This window comes from Grampus griseus, assembly GCF_964374135.1.
Source record: "Grampus griseus genome assembly, chromosome: 6".
NCBI classification, from domain to species: domain Eukaryota; kingdom Metazoa; phylum Chordata; class Mammalia; order Artiodactyla; family Delphinidae; genus Grampus; species Grampus griseus.
The window spans coordinates 946,342-961,323 of record NC_139000.1 but is presented as its reverse complement, the minus strand read 5'-3'; the positions used below and the strand labels follow the sequence as shown (position 1 = coordinate 961,323).

The 14,982-nt window shown below is 64.8% G+C and overlaps 2 protein-coding genes across 2 annotated transcripts; both read right to left on the bottom strand.

Moving 5' to 3' along the window:
• Positions 1-4,414: 4,414 nt before the first annotated feature.
• Positions 4,415-7,456, bottom strand: LCN8 (lipocalin 8; the record flags this gene model as incomplete). The annotated part of the gene is given in 9 exon segments (XM_082656268.1): positions 4,415-4,521; positions 5,075-5,164; positions 5,244-5,307; positions 5,311-5,348; positions 5,645-5,653; positions 5,656-5,714; positions 6,148-6,278; positions 7,241-7,346; positions 7,446-7,456. Coding segments are annotated over 9 exon segments (615 nt in total).
• Positions 7,457-8,306: 850 nt separating this feature from the next.
• LOC309823731 (lipocalin-15-like) lies at positions 8,307-12,075 on the bottom strand (the record flags this gene model as incomplete). The annotated part of the gene is given in 7 exon segments (XM_082656267.1): positions 8,307-8,450; positions 9,717-9,724; positions 10,457-10,558; positions 10,712-10,785; positions 11,468-11,607; positions 11,980-12,033; positions 12,037-12,075. Coding segments are annotated over 7 exon segments (561 nt in total).
• Between the last annotated feature and the right edge of the window lie 2,907 nt (positions 12,076-14,982).

Below are 14,982 nucleotides of genomic sequence, written 5' to 3'. Positions count from 1 at the left end.
GCAGGGGGAGGTCCAGCCAGGGGTGGGCCAGACGTGGTCACAGTAAACCCAGGCCACCTGAGACTTGGGTTTGCTGTCCTTTTTAGGGCAGTCACAGAAAACACACCCCGCCACCCCCACCTGTCACCCCTCGGCCCCAGGAAAGACTTGGGGCAGCGGGTTTGGCAGTAGAGTTTATTCAGAGCAGGAGCCCGGGTGGGCAGGGCTCCCAGCATCCCGGATGGCGGCGGGGGCTCCCCTGGATCAGCTCCTGTGACACAGAAGGCCTGGGCCTCAGGGCGCAACCCGGCCTCCGAGGACCCTGGGGGGAAGTGGTTGGAGCCACGGCCAGGAGTGGGTGTCCTAGCTGTGTGGCCTGGGCCTCAGTTTATCTACCTGCAAAGCGGGGTAATTGTCCCAACCTCTCGGGGCCGTTGAGACAGAAGGGGTCGTGCAGCTGACGTGTTAGCACAGTGGGGGACCCGGGGAGCCCAAGAAGGAGCCCACAGGGCCTGCGCCTACCCCACCCCCCCCACAGGACCCTGCTGGATGGAAATGGGGGACGAGGGCCAGCCTCCGCCCCTCCCCCGCCCAGCCCTGCCCTCCCCTCCCAGCCTCCAGGGTCCCCTTCTGGCAGCCTAGTGTCACCACCCCAGAGGCCCAGGAACTAGAGCGAGCCGGGGCTCCCCTCAGGCCAGGACTCGGGTGGGGCTCAGACCGGGGAAAAGGCTTACCTCCCGGTAGGACGGGACAGCGTGAGGGGCTGCAGGACAGGTGCCCGGACTGCAGTCTCAGCGCAGCCTCTGTGACCAGAGGAGGAGCTGGCCCAGAGCAGACTGCTGACGGCCTCGACCCTCAGGCAGCCCCTCACGGCTCGGCCCACTGTCTGGACCTCTGCTCTGTCTGCCCCAGACAGTCCCACCGCCCCTCGGACCCCAGACTCCTCTTCCAGATGTGATGGGAAGGCCTGGTGGACGGAGCGCCAGCCTCAGAATGGGGGCAGGAACTCACCACCTAGCGCAGCAAGTTCACGTAGGTCACTGTGGAGAAGAGAAGACGGTGACGCGGGGAGATGGGTGCCAGGAGAGAGGCCTGCCCCGGGGGCCGGACACTCACGGTCCTTGGAGAGCAGCTGCACATCCCCTGCTGACAGCCCGTGCTCCACGGCCTTTACGAGGAACCTGTCCACGGCTCTTTCGTCGTGTTCCACCATCCGGCCTGTGAGGAAGGGTTGCCGCTGGCTGGGGGGCACAGGCGGAGACTGGAGCCACAGACACACTCCCTGCCCTGTCCTGTGCCCCTTTCTGCCCTACCCCGTCCCCCTCCCTGTCCTGTCCCTTTCCCTGCCTGTCCCGCCCACCCCATCCACCTCCTAGCCCTCTCCTGCCCCCTCTCTGGGCTGGGACAGGGCAGAGGCAGAGTAGAGACTCCCCCGTGGGCTCACTGTGAAGTTTCAGGACACTGTGGGCCTTCCCTCCTTTGTGGAAGACAGTTCATGATGCTGGACGTCTCGTAGTCCGTGGCCACCACAGTGACCTCTTTGCCTCCTGGGAAATGAACCAAACACAGGCCTCCCAGGCTCTGGGTGGGGACCTCCCACAGGCCACGCCCCCGGGCCCACCCCCGCCTTGTAAAGGACACACACACGGTGGGCAGGGAACCCGGCTGACCAGGACAGGAAGACGTCTGATCGACATTGTCAAGGATTTCAGAGAGGAAGTCCTGGCAGCTGAGGCCAGAGCCTGGGGGCTGGAGGCGGTGGCTGGGGGGCTTCCGCACGGGCTTTGCACTGAGCCCCATGCCGAGGGCTCTGGGCCGGGTGACCAGTAGCACCCCACTGAGGCCGGGTCCCCACGGGAAGACCCTCGGTGCCCGGTGTGACTGAGCAAGGGCCGCATGTGGCGGGACACAGCGTCCCCACCTGGTCCAGTCCGCAGGGAAGGCACGGCGAGAGGGCCCCAGCCTACCGGGCACCACGTTGGCCTCCAGGCTGAGCGGAGCGCAGGGCCCCCGCAGGCAGCTCTTACCAGACTCCATAGGAAGCTCGAACTTCCCGGGGGCGACCCCTTCACAGCCTGGCTCTTCTCCTCCACACAGCGCTCGTGCTGCAAGGAGCAGACGCCTGTCAGCCCAGCAGCCTCCAACCCCGCCACGCCATTGCTCTGGACCAGGGGCAGCCCCGAGACCACCCAGGAGCCCCCAGCCTCCCGGCCGGGCAGGAGGAGACCGCCCTCTGGGAACAAACTTCTCCTGCAGTGAAAGTGTGCCCACCTCTGAGGATCAGACTCGGGGTCCTCGGAGGGGCCAGAGACACCTCCCCAGCCCATACACGTTCTAGGGGAGGTGGCCAGGCCGTGGGCGTGCGAGCCCGCAGACAGCATGGGCTCATCCACAGTGCCTGGGCTGGGGCAGCCTCGCAGGGAGGCCCCGACACCCGGCAGGGAGGGGTCCCGGGCGGTGGGGCCAGAGGCCGAGCCCCAGCCCGCACTGGCCCCGAGGCTGAGGGTCACCTCCTCCGCCGTCTTAGAGAATGACGGCCCCCCGCACTCCTGCTCTGCTCTGCGGACCCCTCATCTGGAAAGGGTTGTACCCCCGGTGTCCTTCGGCCCAAAACCCACCCTCATCCCAGCAGGGTGACCGCGTGGCATAGGGGAGAGAGGCGCCACTCACTGGTCAGACACGGAGGTCAGGGCCAGGGGGGGCCCCTCCTTCTGCGCCATTACGGCCCCCATCTTCTTCATCCGGGGCGAGCCCTGGGGCTCCAGGTTGGAGCGGAGGCAATCTCGTACCAGATACCTGAAAACTGGGGAGATGGAGAGCTGGAGGGGGGCTGCCCCGGGGAAGCCGCAGCCGGGATCAAGGGCCACCCCCCCGACCACAGAGCAGGGCAGTGGTCTGGGAAATTCCAGGGCCCCGCACGCTGCGGAGCTAGCAGGGGGCTCCAGGGGCAGCAGGTCCTGCAGGGTCTCCCAGGCTTGCCGGGACGGGCCTGTCCCCAACGGCAGGCGCCCTGACCCGGCCACCTGGGCAAAGTCGAAGTCCTTCAAGCTCAAGTCCTCCTCACCGTCCGCCAGCGCCAAGAACAGCCCCAGCAGGGCTGCGATCACCTCGCCCCTCATGTCTGGCAGGCAGGGGCTGGGGCCAGCTCCCCAAAGCTGCAGGACACGGGCCTCGGCACCAGTCCAGGCTTATACCCTTCCCTGTGGGCATCGGGGAAGGCACAGGCTGGCTTCATTATGCAGTCCGGCAGCTCACGCGGCTGCCTGCCCACCAGCCGGCGGGGCCAGACCCGAGGGGGACCCACCCGTGGGGCGCGGGTGTCGCCCAGGTTCCCTCCTGTGTTCATTCGCCTGATCCGCTCGCCTGCAGGCTGGGCCCCAGGCCGCCCAGGTGCTCAGACCACGTCCCGTGGCCAGAGGGGCCTCCAGGGCCCCCAGGCTCCAGGGTGAGGGGATGGGACCTGAAAGGGCACGACGTGCTCTGGGAAGCACTTTGGGAATGTGTGCTGAGGGAGCTCGGCGGGCAGGGCCCCTCACAGCACCAGGACCCGGCAGCTGCCCGGAAGGCTCCAGCAGGAGCCTCAGCAGCTCCCAGTACCCGGCCCACCCGGGAGCCCCAGGCATGCTCAGGACGTGGGCGCGTGCGCCCTGGGGCCTGCCGGCTGAGTAGGCGTGGGCCCGCTCAGTGGGGCAGCACCAGGGACATGGGTGCCCACGCGACGCTGACTCTGTGTAGCCCAGCCCCCCCGGGCTGCGGGCAGCGAGGAGCGGGCCGGGATGTCCTGACGCCTCCAGCCCTGCTGGCCGGCTGAGTCCTTTGAAGGAGCCCCACGCTCAGCGATTGGCCAACCAGCAGCATCCTGCCGCCCAGACGGCGGCCAGAGGCAGCCCCGCCTGCTGGTACTCGCTTCTCACCCACAGCGTCGTGCCCCCAGGCGGGGACAGCGTCTCCCCATCTTACGGGTGAAGAGCTTCCTGAGCAGAGGGCGGAAGGCACTTGTCCGAGTCCACGCAGCAGACACGCGGCGGCCCTCCTTTGCCCTTGACCCCACCCCACCTCCAAGTGCCACAGCCGTCCTCACAGGTAGACCGGCCGGGTGAGGGCTTCCCAGCACACAGCAGACAGCAGCCAAGTCAAAGGGGTGGGGGAGAGACAGAGGAACAGAGACCGAGAGAGAGATAGACACGGAGAGGCCGAGATAGAATACAAGGGGGCAGGGTGGGAGAGAGGCACACGGAATGCGGAAACGACTCTTGGGGTCCCGGCTCCAAGGAGAGCTGAGCGGTTGTGCCCCTGCAGATGGAGCAGGGCCTCACGGTGCTCAACTCACCCCACCTCCTCATGGCAGAAGCTCCTCTGTTGTCCCCGCCACCCCCACCTGTCACCCCTCGGCCCCAGGAAAGACTCGGGCAGCGGGCTTGGCAGTAGAGTTTATTCAGAGCAGGTGCAGGCGGGCCCCCCAGGGCTGGGCGGCCAGGGGAGCCCGGGTGGGCGGGGCTCCCAGCATCCCGGATGGGGGCGGGGGCTCCCCTCGATCTGCTCCTGTGACACAGAAGGCCAGGGCCTCAGGGCGCCACCCGGCCTCTGAGGACCCTGGGGGGCAGTGGTTGGAGCCACGGCCAGGAGTGGGTGTCCTAGCTGTGTGGCCTGGGCCTCAGTTTCTCTACCTGCAAAGCAGGGTAATTGTCCCAACCTCTCGGGGCCGTTGAGACAGAAGGGGTCGTGCAGCTGACATGTTAGCCCAGTGGGGGACCCGGGGAGCCCGAGAAGGGGCCCACAGGGCCTGCGCCTACCCCACCGCCCCCGGCAGGACCCTGCTGGATGGAAATGGGGGACGAGGGCCAGCCTCCTCCCCTCCCCACCCAGCCCTGCCCACCCCTCCCAGCCTCCAGGGTCCCCTCCTGGCAGCCTGGTGTCACCACCCTGGAGGCCCAGGGGCTCCCCTCGGGTTCCCCTCAGGCAAAGGCTCGCCTCCTTCAGGAGCTTGGCACACCTCCCTGTGGGACGGGACAGTGTGAGGGGCTGCGGGACAGGCGCCCGGACCCTACCCGGGGGGGTCCCTAGCCCAGCACCCACCCCAAGGTCTGGGGCTCACCGTACCGGGCCACCAGGTACAGTCCTATGTCTGCGGTCAACTCCCGGAACTTCCAGAAGCCTGGTTCATACTCGCCCTCAAGGCTCCGAACTGTGGAAGCACAGGGGCCTGGGCTGGGTGGTCCGCAGGAGGACCACAGCGGCCCCGCCCCACCCCAGGGGCAGCTTACTGAAATACTTGAGCACGTGGAATTCCTTGTCCCGCCAGTGGAGGGACACCCTCAGGATGGCGTACTATTCGTAGTCTGTGTCTGTCACCTGGATCTCCCTGTGGCCTGTGCAAGCAGGTGGGAGAGACAGGCATGGGCAGACCGGGCACCCTCGGGGTGGGTGGACCTCAGAGGCCAGGGTCAGCAGGGCCTGACTTCATCCTCTCCCCACCCAGCCGGGACCCTCTGGGGATGCCAGGGTGGGGTAGGGGAGGACTAGAGCGGCCCTGGCAGGATGACCAGTGTCTTGGTGGGAGAACGGGTGTCTGGGGCGCGCGCAGGACGGGGAACAGCGAGGCCAAGCAGAGCTGGTGCGCAGGGCCAGAGGGCTGTGGCTGCAGCAGCAAGGGAACGGCTCTTACCAGGAAAACAAATTTCCCCGAAACATTTATTTCTGAGCTCACTATTTGTTCAGTCTCACAGCTTCCTGAACTGAGAGGCAGGAAAGTACTCATTAGGAAAACGCCAGCCTGCATTCCTTCTGCTGGGCACATCCCAGGGCGGGGGGCGGGGGGGGGTGCGTGTCTTCAGGAAGGGCTCTGGCAGTGTGTCCACCCCCAGGCGAGCCTGGGGCAGGGCAAGGACGGCAGAGGCACAGGATGGGGCCGTGCCAGCCTCACCCAAGGATTCTGTGACCTCCAGAGAGCCGCCTGCCCCTAAGTCCATTTTCCTTTCTTGCAAACTGATGCGGCTTCATTAAGACCCTGTGCTTTTATTTGGGAGAAGATGCAGCTCTAGGAGCCTGTGGGTCTGGTCTCAGGGGCGGGTCAAGATAGACGCAGGGAGGGCTGGTCCACCCAAGTGACAGTAAAGTCCACATCCACAGCTGCGGCCGGTACAGCCGGGCTCTGCCCAGGCCCCTTACCTGTTATACGCAGCCTTCACGGTCAGCTCCTCCCCACTCAAGGTCAGGAACAAGGCCGCCAGCCTCTTTGGGGTCTGCAGTGCCAGGTTTTGTCTGGAGGCCACCCCAACTTCCCGCCAGAACCCTGCAATCTAGAGAAAGGGGCCGGGGCCAAGCCCGTCTCGGGCAGACGGACAGAGACCCCACCCCTGGGCCCCAGGAGGCAGACGCCTCTCCCCGGAACTCCCAGGCAGGGAGCTGGCAGGCTCTGAAGCAGCAGCCGTCGGCCTTCTGAGGGGTCCCTTTGGGGGCGACAGGGCGAGCCCCTCCCCGCACAGGCCTGTCTGCAGTTGCCACAGGGCTGGATCCGTCTCCAAGGAGAACCAGCCTTGCTGCTGCCTGTCCTTGGGGATGGGACGCCAGGGGCGGAGGTGGTTAGAGCCTGAGAGAGGGGGGCTGGAGAGGGCCAGCCGAGTGTGAAAGCCGCTGTGGAGCGGTGGCCAGCAGCCCTCCCCCGCGGAAGAGGCCCGGCTCTGCCCAGCCAGGCTGGGGGAGCGAGCGCCTGCCACAGAAACGGCACCCAGAGCCCAGACCTTCCATCTGAAACTTTTGAAAACTGATCATTTTTGCAAGAGAAACGCATCTGTGTCTGACATCTGTCACTTCTGAGCCTGCTGATGTGCTCCTGGCCCAACAGCCGACACAGAGCCAGCGAAGAAGGAACTCGGGCAAAGAAGCATCGGGCTGGAAACCAGAGCCCGCAGCCCAGGTCTCCACACCCGGAAAGCCTCCTCCTCTGGCTCCTACAGTGTGCGGGGTCAGAGGGTACAGCGGGGACCCCACGCCCTGGAGACCACAGGAGGCCCTGAGGGAGAGCGCCGCCCCTGCGCGGCCCTGGCCACTTGCCTCACACCCACTCACTAGGAGAGGGGAGACCAGGCAGGGCTGAGCTCAGACACTCCGCCACCCGCCCTCATGGGGCTGGCCTGGGTGAGTCCTGGGGTCCCCGACGCAGCTGCCCAGCACCAGCTGGGGCAGCGGCGGGGCCTGGAGTAGCTGCACACGCGGGCCCCTCCCCGCCCCACCTCCTCCCGGGGCCCAGAAAGAAAGCCACCTTCTGCAGGTCCAGGTGCTGCGTGGTCATTTCCACCTGCACCAGGATAATGCCCAGGACGGCGCTCAGCAGCCCGGCCTCCGTGGAGGGTCTGTGCTCCCCGCACCTGTGCCCCCCACACCCGGGTTTATATCGGGAGGGAGATCTGGCGGGTGGCGCAATCACCCAAGGGTGTCCTCGGCGAACTTGGCCTCCAAGTGCTCACGGGGCGTGCATCCGGGCCCCGTGACACCCACAGCCCTGGGGAGGGGCCGAGGGGGGCTGGCCTGGACTAGAGATGCCGGCGCCACCCGCTGCCTGGCCTGGGGATGATGGTGGACACTGCGGCGGGGCCCACCTGGGGGCCTGAGAGCAGGACAAGGCCCCCCCCCACCTGCATGGGGGTGACCCAGGACGGCATCTCCCACCCCGGGGGCACTAATGGGATGGATACACCAAGCCCAGACCCCCAGGGGCTCAGAGCTCCGCACGCACTCCCGGGCCCTCCTCCCAGGACACACGGTGGTTTTCAGGCTCTTTCCGATGGCTCTTGGGACAAGTGGACATACGCTCCACGGGCCTGGACCGCAGAGCCGGGTGGGGGGTTCCTCCCCCGGGTGGGGGAAACGACGGCGGGCGGTGCGAAGCTTGCGTGGGAAAGCTCGTTCCCTGCAGAGGGAGCAGTGCCTGAAAGGCACAGAGGCCCAGTGGGAGGGGAGGGCCCACGGGAGGTGGCAGTGGGGCACAGTGGGGTCGCGCCAGGCCCCGTGAGCCTCTACAGACGCCAGGGAGCCAGCAGCCGCTCTGCCTCCGGGCCTGTGGAGGGGAACCTGTGCACCTGGAGGAGAGCCAGCCACAGGGCTGGGCGGCACAGGGCACCTCGGCTTCCCCACAGGTGCCATGAACCCACAGGGGCTGGGCGGGGGCACCGGACACTGCCTGTGGTGGCAGCCCCCACAGGTGCCACCCTCGGCTGGCGCCTCCTGCCCTCAGCCCCGAGCCTCCCTGCCTCAGTGGCCCCAGGGCCCGGGTCAAGGCCTGGCCCGCTGTGCCCTCCTTGACGGTCTCTCCAGAGAGGCGAGGGGCCTCAAAACTGCAGAATCTGTTTATTGAGTGCCGGGGGAGGCCCAAGGAGCTGCCGGCAGAGCACCGCGGATGGGGAGGTGCGGGGGCCAGGAGGGCCTTGGGTCCAGACGGCTCCGCGTGACACGGCCTGCTGTTCCGGCTCACCCTGCATAGACAGGAGAGGTCTGGTCACTCCTGGAACACCCCAAGCTGCCCCCCTCACGCAGCAGGGCCCCCCAATTTCCTCATCACCAGAAAGGCCAGTGCGAGTGGATCCTGCCGCCCAAACTTCTGCAAATGTGGAAACACACCCGCAGTGCTGCCCCCACCCCCCGGGGGCCCAGGCTGGAGGCCGCCCCTGCCCCAGGCTTCTGGGGACCCAGCCACTCTCCCCAGGGCCTCGCTCACTCCCTGGTTAGCAGTGAGGGGCTGGCGTGGCAAGAAAGCCCCAGAATGGCCACTAAACCATGCTGAACCCCACAGCTCAGCACCTGAGAGGGGGTCCACATGCGGCACTTTACTCCGAAAGCTGCTTTTCTCTAAGATAATCCTGGAGGGTGGGGCACAGAGCAGGAAGACAGGTTCACACTTTCCGCAGCTCGAACCTTCCTGAGGGGTTGTGACGCGATCCCTGATCGCCCTTCTCCCACCCAGTAACATTGCTGAAACAAGCACTCACGTGACAGGAGACAGGACGGGGATCCTGGGCAGTGTCATTCAGACCCATGGAAGGATGCGGCAGCCCCGGCGGCCCCAGCACAGCACTGGGTAAACCAGCCCGGCCAGGAGAGCAGAATGCGGTGAAGGCGGGAGGGACACTGCCCGCGGGCCACTCAGGAAGCCCCCACCGCGCGACATCTAATCCTGCCAGGAGAGGCTGCAGGGGCGCCTCCCAATGCCGGTGACTGTCACGTCGTGTCCATTATTTATTGTTTTACATAGGTTCCCAAATTCTTCACGATGAACACGGTGAGGGGCCCAATGGTTTCCTGGTGTCCACTTTGGGAGAAGGTGTCCCCAAGAGCCCACCTGCATCCTGTCCCAAGAGCTCCTGTGGACCCAGCCCTGTGATGGCAGCAACCCAGAAGACTGCCTCGTGGGACCCTCAGGAAGCGAACGAGGACAGGGGATTCCAAGGCAGGACCCAGTGTCCCAGGGGTAAGCCAGGGGCTACGGGGACACAGAACGTACTGGGTTGGACCGTGTCCCCCCAAATTCAAGTCCACTTGGAATTCTGAAAGTGATCTTATTTGGAAATAAGGTCTTTGCAGATGTAATTAGTTAAGGATCTCGAGATGAGATAACCCTAGATTTAGGGTGGGCCCTACATCCAATGACTGATGTCCTTATAAGAAGAGGGAAATCTGGCCAGGTAACAACGGACGCAGAGATGGGAGTGATGGTCTACAGGTCGAGGAACACCAAGGCTCACCAGCACCACTAGAAGGTGGAAGAGGCCGGGATTCTCCCCTACAGCCTCCAGACGGGACCAGCCCCGCCCACAACTTGATTCTGGACCTCTGGCCTCTAGACTGTGAGAGAGTAAATTTCTGTTGTTTTAAGCCACCCAGTTTGTGGTAGTTTGTTATGGCAGCCCTAGGTAATCAGGAGAGGCTCCCTGGAAGAGGTGATGTGTAAGCTGAGGCCTGGAGCACACAGGTGAGTGTCCAGGCAGAACAATGGATGTTGGCGGGGATCTGCACCTGCAGCCCTCAGAAGGTGAGCGGGCAGCAGGCATGGCGAGAAGGGGCAGCCCACACGCACAGGCCCTGGAGGACGGGAGGGGGGAGTGACCCTGGCCCCCACCTAGGAAGGGCCACGGTGGGTCTCCCGAGCTGTCAGCGTGCTTCCTTGCCCCCGAGGAGCACGCATCTGTAGAAAGGCAGAGGGTCTGTGAGAGGCTGGGTTGTCTGGGACTGCCCACTTGCTCCTGGGACCTGCCCAGGACAGCCCCCCACAGAGCGTGGGGCCCTCGGGCCTCCACTGTCCCAAACATCTCCCTCATGTGTGTTAAGGGGAAGGGCGGGGTGTGAAGAAGAGTGGCTGGAGGGGCTGCCAACCCATCCTTAGAAGAGAAAGCCACCTCCTGCCTGTGCCTCCCAGGACTCCGGAAAGGGGGCGGGGCTGGGCTTGGTGGGCGGGGTTTCCCACAGGACGGGGCTCGGCGGGTACCTGACTTGGGCCGCGTGACCACCGTGTCCTCCGGCAGCCCCACCGTCGGGTAGAAGTCCTGGAAGGCCTTCAAGGCCTGGGAGCTCGCTTCCTGGGTCCGGCCTGGGGCAGAGCAGGGGTGCCTGTGAACCCCTTGGCTCACAGAGGTGAGAGAGAAGGGCAGATGAGGGTCTCCTGGCCTCGCTGCACTTTCTTGAAGGCTGATAACAGGGCTGCCAGCCGAGGCTGGGCCGCTTGTGCACTGCATGAAAGTACCTGCCTGGCCGAGGGACCAGCGGGGACCGGCAGCTGCCCAGAGGAGCGTCCTTTCCTGATTCACACAGCCGCACCTGGGAGGTTGGGGTGGCCTGGCTGTCCTCCGGGACCAGGTTCCCCTGGGCCCACCCCCTTCAGGCATCCTTACCTGCAGCTCCCAATGCCAGCCTCCAGCCCTCACCCCAGCCTCTCTCCTTGGGGAGCCCCCCGGTTCGCTCTACCAAGCCCCCCAGAAATGAAAGCAAAATAGTACCTCGGCCCCCGCTCAGGGTGTGAGGCAGCGGGCCAAGCAGGCGAGAGCGGGTCCCCAGCCGGAGGGAGGTATGAGCTTTGGCCTGAGTGCCCAGCCCTCGGAGCCCCCTCCAGTCGACCCCTACCCGACCAAAGTGCTGTGGGGTTCGACCACCCCCACCTTGACCTGGGAGTGTGTGATGAGGGGGGCAGGAGAAGAGATGGGGACAGGGCCTGCAAAGGCAGCCAGGTGGGGAGGGGAGGGGGGGGCCGAGGCAGGGGAGGGGCTGAGGGAGGGGAGGGGCAGGAGATGGGGGGGCGTGGGGGAGGGTCCCGGGTAGAAGGATGGTCCCATGTCACCCCATGGAGAAGGGAGGGAGGACACCTACTCGGGACTCGGATGTGCCCCTGGCAGCCCTCCCTCAGCTACACACCCATCTGGTTACAGCCTTCAGCCCTGGGGGTGCACAGCCGGGCTCACTCTCGGCCCCGCCCACCCTACCGCTCCCCGAGCGCCACGCTCACCCGGGGAGCTGCATGTGGACGCTGAGGCTGCCCTCCGCCATGGCCTTGATGTTGCTGGTGGACGTCAGCAGGTGGCCCTTCTTGTCCCTGAAGACCTTGCAGTCAGAGACCATGGGCACCACGTACCAGAGGCCTGAGAACTGCAAGACAGCTCAGTGACCTCAGGCCCGATCCTCCGGGCACCGGGACCCTGGGCCACAAGGACCACAGGTTTCTCCGAAGCCACACAGCCGGGGGCCTCCGGAGTGTCCATCTCTTGGGTCTGGGTCCCTGCTGTCTCATGGCCACTGTGAACCTCAGTTCTCCCAACCGTGAAGTGGGTCAGTAATTACCCACACACGTGGCTGTTTCAGGATCAAGTGGAGAGCGGCTGTAAAGGGTGCGCGGCCCAAGGCACCAACAAGTGCTCGGTGGAAGGCAGGAGGTACTGGTATCACGTCGTCGCTATTGTTTCCAGCGAGGGCTCAGCCCAGACCCCCACCCGCGTGGCATAGCTCAGAGGCCTCCGATACCTCTTTGGCATCAAAATCTGGCTGCCCCAGGACCTCAGCCTGTGCCGAGGATGCTCAGAGCAGCGCCAGGACGCAGCTCAGCAGGGTGGCCTCCATCCCCAGGCCGGTCCTCTGGCCCCTGGTGCCCAGTCCGCCCGCGCGCCGCTGGCCCAGCTTTGCAGCCCGGCCCGGCAGCGGGGCTCGGCGATGAGCGGCTCCGGAAGCTCCAGGCCCTCTTTGCTCACCGTCTGGCACAATCGCTCGAGTGTCCGCACCTGCTCCGGGAGTCGTTTCCCGGAGGCTCCAGAGAGCCCGGCCCTCACCTGGCTCGTGTCCCGGCCACCTCCGTGACCGCGGCTCAGCCAGTCGGGTTGCCCCGACCAGTGAGCTCCCCTCCGAGCCCCCAGAGTCCCAACTCCTCGCACGGGAGTGGAGCCCCCATTGGCCAGGCCCCCGGACCTCGTCTTGGGATGACAGAGGAGACGTCAGAAGCCTGGGCACCCCTCACTCCAGACCCCCAGCTGGGCCTCCAGCAGCCCGAGAGGAGGGTGGGTCTGGGCTGCCACTTAGGGTGGGTTAGGGTGTCCGGCCACCTTATCCCTGGTTGCATAAGTGTGTGGACCAGAGCGTCTCCCGGTGGCTCCGCAGGCTGGAGGGGGCTTGAGCTGCCGAGGCCTATGCAGGCGACCTCTCATGTCCACTCAGAGGGCCCCAGAGACACTCTGAGGAACAGCGTGTGACCTGGGACACACCACCCCGAGGCCTCGGGTCAGAGGCAGGGGTGCCCAGGGAAAGCCAGCACTGCGCTCTGGAGTGGAAGTGGGTTCAGAGTCAGAGAAAGACCCCAGCGGCCAGCAGGGAGGGAGGGGCAGAGCCGAGGGCTCCGCTCGCAGCCTCCACTGGGTTTCAGGCCACGCCACTCAGTCAGGTGCCAGAGTCATTGGACAGAATGCAGTGAAAGCCTTCCCGTGAAAATATTTACGAAACACACATCTATCTGATAAAGGACTTGAATCCTGAACCTGTAGGGAACTCTCAAGACTCAATTAAAAAATAACTTTTTTTTTTAAAACAGACAAAAGGTTTGAAAAGATTCCCAGACACAAAGCAAGCCCACGCAGAGAGGCTCGCGGGCGCTTGTCGTAAGGAGACGCAGCTACACACCAGCAGGATGGCGATTCTGTTTCTAAATCAAGGCTGTCACCGCTGGGATGGAGAAAACGAGAGGGAGCAACACCCTGGGAAATGGTTTCGCAGATTCTTATGAAGGTAAACATTCGTTACCACATGGTTCGACGACGCTCGCACGCCTAGGTGTTTACCCAAGAGAAACGAAACACACATAGAATCTGCCGGCGGCCGGTCATGTGGTTTTACTGACAATCCCTAGAAAGTGGAAATGACCAAGTGCCATGCGGGGGCCGGATGAACAACTGCAGACCCCTCCGGGGACCCCTCGGAGCCTCCGAGGTGCAGGGCAGCCTGCCAAGCTGTGGAGGACCTGCCACCGGTGTGTCCCCAGCCGTGGTCTGGGGACTCTCCGTCGCGAGTCTTCGATGCCCGGCCATCTCCTGGCCTCCCCACCCACCCTCACCCCCAAGTCCCCTCTCCACAGAGTGGTTGGAGAAAAGCTTGTAAAGCATCCGTCTGACGTGTCCCTGCTTGAGATGCTGCCGAGTCATCGTGGCCCTGAGCGCAAAACCCGCACCCAGCCCAGCCCTGTGCCCAGCCCAGCTCCCCGGCGGTCCGCCCAGCAGCCCCCGCCCCACCCCAGGCCTCTTCCTCGCACCCTCCCCCCCAGCGGTCCTCCGGTGGTCCCTTCCAGCCGCCTCACCAGAGCCCCCTGCTCCCCGGGCTACTTCTCAGCCTCTGCATCCTCCAAGCAGCCTTCCTCAAACCCCAGCCTGCACCTGCCGGTCGTTTTCTGGCGGCTTTAGCACCATCCGAATTCTCTGCTGTGTTTATTTTCTGTCTGCTCTCCCGCACACACTGTAAACCCCATGACAAGAGGAGCTGTACCGGCCTGCTGGCAGCCTGTTGGCGTCTGTTTCCCCAGCCTGGAGCGCAGGGCCTGGCGGTGGAAGGGGCTAGTCAATGCTTGTGAATGAGTAAAGGACAGGGGCCAAGTCGCTTTGACCCGCAGGGCTGCTAAACTGGGATCTTCACAGCACACGTTTGCTGCCGGGGCAGAGTTTGTGTGGCCACATCTGGCCTGCACGGTCCGTGGGTGCAGCTGGCACTGCAGGCCCAGATAGCAGCGGGTCAGTGGGAGCCCCGCCCCCGCTCCCCGCAGTGCAGGGGCACCGCTGCCAGGGCCTCCATCGCTTCCTGCCGGCCTCAGCTCCCTGGAGGAGACGAGGAAGAGTGCACAGGAGGGGGCTCAGGACGTGGACGGGGGCACTGGCAGGAGAGGTGTGGGCAGTGGTCAGGCCAGAGCTGGCAAGGCCCTGGACCCAAGCACAGCAGGTGTGGTCCCAGCAACGGCCACAGGGTGGCAGCAAAGGGACCCTGCTTGCCGGGCTGGCAGAAGGGCTTCCATGGGGCTTCGCGCCCGCTGGGGCTGGGGAGGGGTCCCCGAGCAGGAAGGTCACCTTATATTGAAGTGGGGTCCGTGGCAGGGTTTCCAAGCTTCAAACCTGCTACCAATGAATGGGTAAACAAACAGGGTCTATCCACACGTCAGAAAGTTGTCCGTATGACAAGGAACAGGATGAACCGTGAAGACAGGGTGCTGGGCGAGAGACCAGGCCCCAAAGGCCACGTGGTGTAGGAACCCCCCTGTACGCAACGTGCAGAGAGGCAAGTGCATGGAGACAGAAAGGAGATTACTGGTTACCAGGTCCTGGGGCAGTGGGGAGCAGCCGTTTAATGGGCATAGGCTCTCCCTGTGGGGTCAGGGAAATGTTCTAGAGCTGATGGTGGTGATGGTCGCACAACTCTATGAATGCACTAAAACCCACTGAATTGTACACTTATATGGGTGAACTATATGGTCCCTGAATTAAATCTCAATAAGGCTTCTGG